The 12440-nt window shown below is 61.8% G+C and overlaps 1 protein-coding gene across 9 annotated transcripts in view; it reads right to left on the bottom strand.

Moving 5' to 3' along the window:
- Positions 1 to 12440, bottom strand: part of Hdac5 (histone deacetylase 5) — a 25293-nt gene that overhangs the window by 12155 nt on the left and 698 nt on the right. For 4 of the 9 annotated variants that reach the window (XM_023718241.1, XM_004633818.2, XM_023718238.1 and 1 more), the window contains exons 2-3: positions 9348 to 9568; positions 5656 to 5730 (exon numbers count right to left, since the gene is read on the bottom strand). In XM_023718241.1, coding sequence (XP_023574009.1) covers positions 5656 to 5730; positions 9348 to 9369 — 97 coding nt within the window. In that variant the 5' untranslated portion in view covers positions 9370 to 9568. Of the gene's footprint in view, positions 1 to 5655; positions 6074 to 8266; positions 8400 to 9347; positions 9569 to 12440 lie in introns of those variants that run through there. The other 5 variants (XM_004633819.2, XM_004633817.2, XM_023718240.1 and 2 more) reach the window with 4 other exon arrangements.

The raw sequence follows: 12440 nt of genomic DNA on the forward strand, positions 1-12440 counted from the left end.
CCCCCCAGAGCCCTGGGCCAGCGTCCCACCACACCAGCCTGGGCCCACTACTGCTGTCTACAGGACCCCCCAGAGCCCTGGGCCAGCGTCCCACCCCATCAGCCTGGGCCCCTGCTGCTGTCCACGAGACCCCCCAGAGCCCTGGGCCAGGCTAACAGCAAGCAGCCCTCAGTGCCTTGGCACCCTGTTCTGCTCCCCAGAAAGCAAAAGGCTCCCATCCTGTCCTGGCCTGAGGCCGCTGTAAAGGAGGCGGCTGCAGTGGGCTGTGAAGCCAGATCCCATCCCACCGCAGCCATTCCCAGGATCTATTTCTGGGCTCTTACATGACCAGGGAGGCTGCTGTTGGCCCAACAGGTTCTACCACAATTCTGACGGCGTTTCCACATGTGCTGGCTGGTGACTCTCAGCCAGCGACTTGCGCAACATCGCGTCACCATATACTGCTGAGGGCCAGAGCTGGGGTGCAGCCAGGGCATGGGCAGCACTGCCTGCGGGCTACAGACCAGGTGCCCCCAAGCTCCGGGCTGGCACTGGTGGAGCCAGAGCACAGCACCCACCTCTTGGGGCTGCAGGCTGGCAGGATGCGGCCGTGACCTGAGCCAGGCTAGCCAGTCTTGGGAGGTACTCACAGGGCAGTCAGCCTTGCTGCAACCCAGGACACCCTGGCACCCTGGCTGGGCAGTGTCAGGGGACTGGGGGGCAGCGTGAGGTGCAGCGCTTGCCTAGGAGGCCCAGCGGCACCTCCAGACCCTCACAAAGTAGTTTGTAAAGAGCATAAAATGAAACATGTACAACTCACAGGGCCAAGGCACAGACCCAAGTTAAGGATGCCAGGCTCACACGCTAGCTTGGTCCAGCTCCTTGCCTGGACCTAAACCACACTGTGACCATGTCCCCTGAAGCCCCTGCCAGGGACCCCACTGAACACCAGCACCTCTGAGCACCTTGCCTGCCCGCTGTCCCCAAGAAAGGCCACTCTGTCCTCTGCAGTGGAGGCCGCAGCAAAATATGGCTGGCATACATGGCTGCAAACCCAGGAAATTCTTCCTAGTCTCTACCCTCACCATGCCCATCACAGGTGAGGGCTCCCTGTGCCACATCCTCCTGGGTGACACCTGGAGAACCCGTGCCCCTCCTGTAACCGGAGCCATACAACACAACACCTTGTCTATGGGGCACTTAGATCCTGGAGATGCAACTCTCTGGGCCAGAGGAGGAGACGCCGCCAGGGCACCTGCAAGGCGGGGGCTGACACAGTCAGACATGGAGGCATACTCCTCTGATTCCAGACCTCGGGAGGCTGAGGCAGGAGGATCACTGCAAATTCAAGCCCAGTCCATCTGGGGTATACCAGGCAACCCTGTCTCAGACACAAAACAAAGAAGGGGCTGGGGATACAGATCACTAGAATAAGCACTTGCCTGACAAGCGCAATAGCCTGAGTCCAATCCCCGGTTCTGCCAAAAACAAAACAAAACAAAAGAAAGGAAACGCAAGCGCCACTCCTGGATTTCACGAGAGCTGCGTGAGACTCTTGGTGTCAGGGATCCCAGAATCTGGACAAGACTCTTGATTGGCTCTCAGAGCACAGAGGACAAGGGGCTAGATGCGGAGAAGTCTCAGGGTCTGGAGAGGGACCATGACTGTGAAGACTCTGGAACTCCAAGCTGGGTGTGGTAGACCTCCCCGCAACCTCAGCATTCAAGAGGTGGCAGCAGGGCAGGGCACTGCAAGCTCAAGGCCAGCCTAGGCTGCAAGCCACCCCCACTTCCACCAAACAGCCAAGCGAGCCCTCACAGTAGGGCCATGACACCCGGCAGAAGCAAGGCAAAGGTGGGCTCAGCAGCTGTCGGGCAGAGCAGCTGTCTTCCCAGCATTTCTGGGAAATACTCGGGAGCAAAGCTGGTGGCCACATGAAGGTGCAGTCAGGTGCTCCGGGCTGGGGCCACAGAGCAGTCTCCTCGCCATGCACAGCCAGCGCCATGAGTCTGGCTAGCCCCCAGCTGGGCAGTGTCACCACATACACCCAGCCCGGTGGCCACACTACTGACTGGATTCCTATCTCTCTCAGCAAGGCCCCTCTCACCAGGACCTCTGGGTGCCCAGCTTCCCAGCTTCACAGGGTGTAAGAATGGACCCTCCCTTTCTCCACACGGAATCCACCCAAGAACAAGAGCACTGCCCACGATCAGATTGCCAACACCAGCCGGGGGATGCACATCTGGACATGCCCCTCAGGGCCTACCACAACAGGGAAGGACAGCCCCCCGCTGCTGCCCGTCCACAGCTGTCGCAGTGGTGCCTTCAGATTTCCTGTCCGGCAGCTGTGCAGCAGGGACAGGACAACTGAGGCCAAGAGCAGAGGTCAAGTGGGGGAAGCCGGGGCTGGAGGAGCTGTGCTAAGAGGGCAGCGTGCTCAGCCCTGCTCGCTGGCGCCCAAGCTTACCCCAGGAGAGGCGCTGCCCACCCAACGACCTCACACCTGCGGGGCGCAGGGCCTGGCCTCAGAAGCCTCGGAGGCTCCCCAGGCCAGAGCGCTCCCTCTCTCCAGGACGGCACAGTGTGGCGTGGAAGCGGGCCTGCCACAGAAGGCTGCACTGGCCACACACGGTGCATGCATCTGAGCCAGCCACAGTGCGCTGGGGCCAAAAGCTAAGCCACACCCCTTGCTGAGCTGCAAGGCAGGACAGGGCACATCCACTCAGAAGGGCCGCTTCTCACGTTGAGGGGAGCTTCCCTGTGGACTAACAAGCCCCACCCAAGGCTGGGTTCAAGTCCCACCTCCCACTGGGACACCGCACACCCTGGCCTCTCTGGTCCTTTCTAAACTGGATGAGGCAGGGGCGCCCAACAGTGATTGCCCGCATGCTAGAAGAGCAGCTCCTGCCTGGGCTAGCCACTCCACCTTCCCACCCCAGCCTACACACCATGCAGCCACAGCAGTGTCACAGAGGGGATGCTGAGGACAGCACGGGCCCATGTTCACCTCCACAGCACCCTCCCTGCATGGGGACAAAGGTCCTCTGGTGTCCTCTGGTACTGGGGACCAGATGCAGGGTCTCTACGCTGAGCAACAACCCGGCCTTTTTTTTTTTTTAATGTTTTTGGTACAGGGTCTCACTACAGAGCTGGGACTCTGATCTTCCTGTTTTCAGCCTCCCTGGCGCTGGGGTTACAGACATGCGCCACCACACCCACACTCTGGCCGGCTCGGGGTGCCTAGGGGCAGAGCCAGCGCAGCATGTGGTGCTGGAATTGAACCTGGTCCCTGTGTTTGCCTAAGTAGGCACTTAGTCCGCTGAGCTGTCTTGCCAGCCCTGCTTTTTATGTTTTGAAACAAGATCTCACTGTGCTGCTGTTACCCAGTTTCGGCTTTAACTTGTGATCCTCCTGCCTCAGTCCCCTCACACTCTGCACGCTGCCCAGGCCATCAGCCAGACCCAGGCCCACAGAAGGGAGCCCAGTGTCCAGGTAGGAGGCCAGCAACTCCTGGGAAACCCACAGCGAGTCGCAGCCCGGGCTCCTGGTGGGGGCAGCTGTGAGACCCAGTCCCTCCAGACCCTGCTGCCGTGGCAGCTGGACCCAGCTCCTCCAAGGTGGGGGCAGCGGCACACCTCCTCTCCCTGTGCATGGCCTGCTGAGGGGCGGCTGCTGGAAGGCCAGGCCCCAGAACACAGCTAGAGCACAGCTGGCCACTGGGCGGCGTCCAGGCCCCACCCACCGTGGCGTTCATCATCTAGGTGCCAGGCACAGTGCTGGGCACGGACACCCAGCAGCACAGCCCAAGCTGCCGCCCGTGCCTGCTGTCCCAGCACTCGGGAGGCAGCACAACATCGGCGCTCACGGCCATCCTGAACTACACAGTGGGGCCCTGTCTCAAAAAATAAAAAAAGGGCCGGGGAGCTGGCTCAGTGGAATAAGTGCTTCCCTGGCAAGTGCAAGGGCCTGAGTTCAATCCCTGGTTCCACAAGAACGTGGAAAGCAAATGTCCTATTTAAACTGCACCAGAAAAAAAAAAAAAAAAAAAAAAAAAAAAAAAAAAAAGAAGAAAGAAAGAAAGAAACAGCAACAGCAAAAATCACAGTCCAGACAGCAAAGGCTGCCCTTCAAACAGCACCCAAGCTGCTGGGGGGAGGGGGGAGGCCCTACCCGAAGGGCCCTCTCTAACCCTTCCGGCTGGGTACCCAGGACACATGCCACCTGCCACTGCTACCTGCCACCAGAAAGCATCAGGGACCCACACCCTGCCCATTGAGGGCAGGGAGACACCAAGGTGCTACCTAACCTCAGCGCCTGGTTTATCTGGGGTGGATGTTTCTTTAAACCAAAGGTTATAATGTTTCTATTTGAAACATCTATTTACATTCCAGAGTCCAGAAAAAAAAAGGAAATGAGGCAGCCAAGCCCCAGGCTTATATCTGGCCCCATCTGCACGTCACAGATACACCGCGGTGGCTTGGGGGACATTCCTGGCCCTCTCCCAGCACCACCAGGGCAACCCATGCCTCCCTCTCACCAGAAGCCCTGGGCCGGCTCTGGGGTGGGAACACAGGGCACCAGGGTCAAGCGAGGGGACAGGCCCAGTCCACAGGCCCAGCTGAGACAGTGTTCCAGCCAAGGGCCAGGCCTGGGACAGGATGGTGCAGGACAAGGGTTGCTCTGCTCTCGGGGGTCTGCGGAGTCAGACTTGGCTGGAGCAGCAGCACAGCTGGGGCTGAGGGGCAGGCTCAAGGAGCAGGAGAAACAGCCTGCTCAGACCTCCTTGCCAGAAGATGCCTCAGCAGGGTCTCAGCACCAATGTGGTGCTCCAGGGACCCTGCATGCCACGCTGCCTTTGGGCCAGGATTTCTGGAACCTTCCCCAAACCTCATCCTCTCGGCTCAGAGCCAAGCTTCAGGGAGGCGCAGGGGCTCGTAGCCCCACCTCCCACCCCATTCAGAGCCTGGGCTCCACACCCACACAATCATAGGCCTGGACTTCCCACAGAGCACACACTCGTGAGCACACTCACACATGTGCCAAGCCCTGACCGGGAGGGCCCATGGGCACGCATCCAGCAGCCCCTCCCTGCAGGAAACATCCTGTGGTGCTGGCCCGGTGGGGCAGCCATGCCAGGAGGGCTTGGTGCCACTAACAGGTTCTAGGGAGTGGGGAGGAGTGGCCCTTGGGGGACCCCACCCCCATGCAAGACCAAGAAAGTCCCACCAGGGAGGTGCAGGGTAAGGGACACAGCCCACCTGGGCTGGGCTGACAGCTCTCCACCCTTAGGCCTGACCCCAGCCAGCCACATCACGCCCCCCCAGTCAATGCACCTGACCTGCCCCCAAACACCAAGCCACAGCAGCTGGGGTGCAATGTACACAGGGCTTCACCCCGGCTACAGCTCCCTCCTACCCCAGCCTGGCACAGGCCGCCTGGACACCACAGGTCACTTACCCGGGGAGCCCCAGCCCCACAGTGGGGCAACTCCCCAAGGCTATAGGACAGAGGGTGCCAGGCAGCCTGGGCAGAGGACAGGGCTCCGTGCAGCCAACCTGCAAAAGCAGGGACAGCCCAACCTCCCCATCAGCAACCAGGATGGCCCCACCTGCGGGAGATGCTGAGTGGACACTGGCCCTGCCAGAAAGCAGGTGGGTGGGCACGGTGCGCACTCACCTGCCACAGGGATACCGTGCGGCGGTGTCCGCGGCAGGACCTCCAGGGATGGCTCTCGGCCAGGCACGCCATCTGCTGAGAGAGAGGGCTCCGTCTCGTAGATGGTCTGCAGTACCTCCAGGAGCCCCTGCACCTTGGGTACCAACAGCATGCCCAGGAAGGGCGCCGTGGCAGCAGAGGAGGTGGCTCTGGGACTCCCTCTGGTCACTGCGGGACCCGCACTGGGGGGATGCCCCACCCGCCCCGGCGCTCAGGGACAGCCCGGCCCGGCCCGGCTGCAGAGCTGGGGATCTCAGTCGCAGGCACCCGGGAGACCACTGGCCCACTGGCCTGAGGGGCAGGAGGGAGTGAGGCAGGCGGATCTGCGTCCCCTCCCAACCCCACTGACAGCTCCGCCGAGTGAGCTGCCGGCAGCTGGCAGGAGACTGAAATAGCAGCTGGGGGAGGGCCCTAGCTATAAATAGGTGGAGCGCTCTGAGCGCGGGCTGCCAGGAGCCCGGCTGGCGGAGGCCCCGAGGGGCGGCGCTCCACTCAGGAGGGAGCAGGGAGCGCCAGCAAGGGGAGGGGACAGGACAGACCAGGATGGGACGGGCCAAAGAGCCAAGGCCAAGCAGCCTGGCGAGGCTGGGTTGGGGACAGATACCACACCACCTGGCCTAAACTTCCTGGAACTCTGCTCCGCCTTTCCGCAGCCCGCCAGCCTGCTGGCCAAGGCCTGGCGTGCAGAGATACACCCGTCTAGCACTTCTGCCTCGAGCCCAGCATGGCGGTGCCTGAGCCTGTGACCCCAGTACTCAGAAGGCTGAGGCAAGAGGATCGCTGGGTTTGAGGCCAATCTGGGCCACAAAGGAAGATCCTGTGTCTAAAATAAAATCAAGTAAAATAACTTTTGAGACGACCTCGCCAAATTGTGCAGGCCGGGCACAATCTGAGATTTTCTGTTTCAGCCTCCTGAGGAGTTAGCAGGACCGGGGCCAGGCAGCCTAAGAGTCCTCTGAATGGCCCTGTGGGGCGTCCCTCCCTGTGAGGCTGGCTGCTCGTTGCACACAGTATCCAATTTTCCCTGTATGATGACCTCAGGAGAGAGGTACAGGTAAGGAAACTGAGGCACCAGGTGATCACAGTCACTCACTCAAGGTCACATGGCTGACTGCACAGCAGACTGGGGACTGACCTGCGGCTTCACCTGAATTCTAACTGCCCAGTTCACTACCTCCCTTGAGGAGGCCAAACGGGGACACCTGAGGCCTCTACTGAAAGCTCTGGGGTCCCAGGGCCCAGCAGGACAGCCCCAGGCACCCCACACCATACTGACCCCTGACCTCTCTGGAGCCTTTTAATAGCCCAGTTATTCCTGGTCTGCGTCCCCATCCTGTCACGGCTGCTATTTTAGGGCCCTCTGGGCCTCTCCTTGCCCCCTACTCCGGGCACAGAGCCAGGGACACCTGTCCTCTCTCTGCACTAGTGACCTCACCCTCCTGCTGGGGGCCTGAAGATGCTGGCCAAGTGAGGACACGGGTGGAGCCCAGCTTCCACCAGCCAGGGCTAGAGAAAGGCTCCTCCTTGAGGGGACCCCAGGGACAGGGCAGGAAGCAGAGGCAGGCCACCCCCCGGGCCTAGATGGGGGAACAGTATGGCAGGAACCAGGTGGGGGCTGGGAACCTTGCAAGTGCAGCCACTGAGCAGCCAAGGCAGGCCCCAAGAGAGCAACGGCCCTGTCCCGCCCACTGCAGAGTGCAAAGTACCAGGCTCCCAGGCGGTGCGCAAACCCAGGCCCAGGTGCCCACACACAGCAAGACGGACGTCAAGGCAGGCAGCAGAGGCTGTGGGGCTCCCGAGACTGGTAAGCAGTCAGATTGGCCCATCACTCTCAGGCCCTCCAGGGAAGCAAGGCGGAACCCTGGCCACAGGCACCACAGAGGCATGGAGGCCAGAGGCCCCCACCAGTACCCGACCAGTTGCCCTCCCCAAGTGGCACCAGCCCTCATGGGACACCAAGGGGGAGCTGGGGCTGGCACAGGGATGCTGAGGTTCTTGCCCCACCCTGCACTCATGCCCCAGTTTCTCCAGGCACCCAGGAAGGAGGGGGTGCTGCCTCCCTCAGGGAAAGGGAAGGAGAGAAAGGCGAGAGTGTTAGGTGGTGCTGGGCAGACAGGTGCCACCACGCGCACCTCCCACCCACGCTGGGGCAGGGCCTGGCTGCCTCCTGCAGGGCCCGCCACCGCCCACACTGGCTGGCAGGGCAGGCTGTACACTTGTCTTCCCTCCAGGTAATGGCATGGGTATGGGGTGACCAGGGCCCCTGGGCCTGCCCATGGCCGATCCCGTCCAGCCCTGCCCAGTCCCTGTGCCCCAGAGCTAACAAACAGCTGCCAGAGTGCAGGTGGCCCCTGCAGACTCCCAGCGCTGTCAAAGTGGGGACAGGGTCAATGTAAGCTCCGATGAGGTCCCCACCACCATGTGCCCCGAGCCCCAGCCAAGATTTCCTCTGACACCACCATGGGGGCACCCTACTCCTGTCTTCACATCCTCTTGTACCTGGCGTATGTGGAATCATGGCAACAGCCAAGCCTGACCAGGCCTGCTCTGCGGCCCAGGGCCAGGTCCTTACCCTTGGGTCATGAGGAGCCAAACAGAAGCTTCAGTGTTCCAGGGGCTCTGTCACACATCCCAGCCTGAGCCTGGCCTCAGGTCAGTCAGCACACACCAGGCTCTTGAGCTCAAAGCACATGCAGAGACCTCCACTCAAATAAATCAACCATAAACAAACAAAATGCCTCTTAGCCACCAGCAGTAGGGTCCAGGTTTCCTCCATGCCCTGGCCAGGCTGAGGTCTCACCCAGGGGTCACCGTCTCAGCCCAGAGAAGAAGTGGCTGGCATGACCACCAGTCAACCTGATCCATAAGGGCAGCACCAGCAGAGCCAGGCCAGGGACTGAGGGAGGACACCCCTGGCCTCTCCTGCCAAGCCAGCTAGGAGGAAGCAGTAGTCAGGGCGTGGAAGCCCACCCACCGGCCCGGACAACAGGGAGTATGGCAGTGGCCTTCCCTCCCTGGCCCCAGCTTCCCAAAAGGACCTACTACACAGCTTACAGAAGCACAGGCTGTGGTGGCCATGTAGGGCTAAAGCTGGTGAGTCCAACCACCAGCTCTCTGGGCTGCACCAGAGACAGCCAGAGCAATGCCTACCACACCTCACTGACCCACAGCCCTCCTGGGAACCCCTAGTCAGGACACAGCCCCCCGGACAGGGCCACAGTTGCCCCACATTCAGCACTATCTACCCCTGGGGAGTCCTGCAGCAGTGCCAACAGTGTCCTGGACTGGGGGACAGGAAATCTCCAAAACCCCAAATCAGGACCCTATCCCACCCAGAGCTTGAGAGGAGGGGGCAAGGCTACCTGGGCTGGGCAGAGCCAAAAGCCCCTCAAACTCAGCGTGCCACTCCCCCATAGCACACACCGAAGCACAGGTGTTCACTACCGAGGCCCGGGCATCCTCGGGGTAGCAGAGCAGAAGGCCAGAGCAAGCAGCAGCGGTCTCAGCCTCCCAGGGCAGTTCACGCCCCATTTAGCCTGAAGCGGGCATCTTTCCTCACAACGCTGCTCTACTCCTGACCCCTCATTCATCCAAGAACTCAGACACAGCCAAGGAGAAGCCACACAGCCCAGCCCACCCAGAGCAGCCCTTACCCGGCTCGGTGGGAGAGTTCATGCCGGCTCTGGGCCCACAGGAAGCCGGCGCACGCCGGGGCTGGGACAGGAGGAGGTGGAGCTGCGGTGATGTCAACAGAAACAGACGACAAAAGACAGACGGACAGACGGACGGGACAGGAGCCCAGGGCCACCGCGCCTCTACTGCCCATCCAAGGCCATCCTCCAGGCCGGGCGATCAGGCACTCAGGGCAGCATCCCTAGAGAGAGATAGGAGGATTAGAGCAGGATATGGGATAGCTGGGAATGAGGGGGCACCAAGGGGCTCAGAGTGGGCCAGACCCTGCTCTCCTCTATTACTATTTAGCAAAGACCTTGGTGCCAAATGGGCAGGAATGGCCAAAGCCTCAGAACTGTGACCAGGTGGGGAGGCCCCAAAGGTGCCTAAGGTGCTGCACGGAACACAGCCTTGAAACATGCAAGGCGGACCAAGAGCCCCCGGGCCCAGGGGCTGGTGCTCACCCCCGGAGTTAGGCTGGGTCCTGGGTCATCTTCCTGGCACCTGGCCCCACCCAGCCCTGGGAGGACAGACATGTTTCCATCCTATCCCATTCATGATAAGCCAGGGCCTGGACATCCATCCCCAGGGTCCAAGAGCCAGAGACCCCACCCTAAATCCAGCATCCACACTAGGGATCCCGACCAAGCCCAAGGCCTCCGTGTGCGCACAGGGTACATGCTGTGTAAGGAATGAAACCCTAAGCTCAGCTTGGTGCCAGAACAAGGGCACCTTCTGCAGTGTGTGCAAGCCACCCAAGGCCCTGCAGTCCCAGAGGGTGACAAGCTCAGCCACCTGACCCTGCCCTGGCCGCACCTCAGCCTCAGACACTGGCTGCAACCACCTGGGCGGGCCACCCCTTGGGCTTGGTCGGGAACCCTAGTGTGGATGCTGGGTGATCTCACTCTGGCCTCGGCTTGAGGCCTGCCCTAAGCACCAGGAGATGGGGTGAGGAGATCCCAGAGGCAGCAGTTCAGCCCCCCACGTACCCCTAATTCCCAGTAGGATGGATCCTCAGCACTGCATTCCAGGGTGGGGCCTGTATGGAGCCCAGGAGTGAGGCCACCCCCCATGGAAGACCTGGGGTCTCTGTCCCTATGCCCTGCACCCCAAAGGCCTGCACACAGGTGTGCAGAGGGAGAGGGACTGGGGTCAGGGCAAGGTGAAGGCCAAAGACAGAGGATGCTGTCAGGGCTGGGGCCTCCCTCAGGAATGCGGCAGGTGGGGCCAGGAACCCAGGCAGTGCGTAGGCAGGAGCTCAGCCTGGCAGCAGAGACCTGGCGCCGGGTCCTGATCACACCCTTTCCCGTGGGCCAGGGAGCCCAGATTCAGAAATTCCCACGCTGGTCCTGAGAAGGAACCCGGCCCATCGCTGAGGGAGGCAGAAACTCAGGTTCAGCCTGGAGCCCACGGGTCCTCAGCCACTGGAGGGCCTGGGCCCACTCCTCTCCTCCCCACTGCCAAGTGGAGACCAGGCAGGGAGCATCAGTCACAGAGCAGAGCCACCAATCCAGGGCTCCCTGGGAACAAAGCTGCTCACAGCCTATGCTGACAGGGAAGGATCAGGAAGGGTGCAGATTCCGATCTGAGCAGGACAGAAGGGGACAGAAAATGTCCCTGGTTCAGATCTGGGAGGCCCACGCCTGCCTCCACAGAGAGCTCATTATCATGACCCAGGTCTGGGGGGCAGTGTAGAGAGAAACATGTGGCTCCTGGAGCTTCGGCCACTGAAAGACTCAGTCACTGAGCAACCCAGTGCCCTCCAGATCGTAAGCAGAAAAGCCCAGAGCCTGGCCCAGGCTGTCTCTCCACTCCGGTGGCCAGTCCTTTCTCATTCCCCTGGAACCTAAGCCCAACTTCCACCTCCCACTCAGACAGCAGTGCTGTGGGAACCTCGCTGCACCTCAACCTGCAGTGCACACTGCCAAGCAGACAAGGCTGGAGTGAGGGCCTGCAGAGACACCCCCACCCCATTCACGTGCAGTAAAAACTGGCTCCCCAAAGGCCTGTATTCACCAGGAGCCCTCTTGGTCCCTCAAACAGCTCTCTCGGGACCACAAGGCCCCAGCATCCCTGGAGGTCACTCCTTCACCCTGGTTCTGCCGGAGCAGCAGCCAAGGCAGGGTGCCCAGGCCAGCACCACGATCTAGGCGGCTGAAACAGGGAGCCCAGACAGATTCAGAGGGCGTTTTCCCTAACCCCTCAGTGGCTGGGGGCCACCGCGGACCACACCCCCAGCCCAGGCCGCCTCAGTGAGTCCCCAAGGCTCAGACTCTCCCAGCAGGAAGGGGGGGGCACAGACAGGGAGAGGCACGGGGCTGACAAACTCATTCCTGCGATCAGCCCATTTCTGTTTGTCTGCTCACACGCAGCTCCAGGCATCTGCACGAGCCAGATGGAGGAGGCTGCTATTTCGAGAAAAGGGGGAGGGGAGGGCGGGAGGAGGCGGGAGGGCAAGAGAAGGGTCTGTGTGCCCTGAAACCTCAATCAGCCTGAGCCCCCTACCCAAGCCTCCAGACAAATTTCCCATTAAAGCTGGCTGGGCCTGACCAGGCAGCGAATTGGGGACTGGCGAAAAAAGGTGGAGAAAGTTTAATCAGCCTGAGCCGGCTACAATAGGCCCCTCGCGGGCTGCAGCAGGCTTTCATTCATGAGCAAGCCTGGCGCTCGGTATGCCAGGACCCGCCCCCCCTCCTCCCCCTCCCACCGGGGAGCGTCCTCCGGCAGGCTGGCGGGATGCGCGTCCCAGACAGCCCTCCTCCCGGGACGCGAGTAGGAAGAATTAATTATTAAAAAGCAGCTGGTACTGAGCACTAGCCCTGCGCCGGGCCGGGCTCTCCGCGCCCCGCAAACACAAGCGACCCGGGACCCCGGTCGGCCACCCAGCCGGCCGCCGCAAAAGCGAGGCACAGCGGCGTCTCCGCAGCTCCTCGGTGGGTGGGGCACGCGGCGCCGCTCCCCTCGATTCCGGGGCCCAGCCTGAGAGGGGTGCCCGGGGCGGGGACCCCCGGGGCGGACGCCTCCGTCCGCGGCCCCCGGTGTGCGCCGGGGCTGGCTCTGCCGGTGCGCAGGCC

Source organism: Octodon degus, unplaced genomic scaffold, assembly GCF_000260255.1.
Source record: "Octodon degus isolate 3935 unplaced genomic scaffold, OctDeg1.0 scaffold00056, whole genome shotgun sequence".
NCBI lineage: Eukaryota > Metazoa > Chordata > Mammalia > Rodentia > Octodontidae > Octodon > Octodon degus.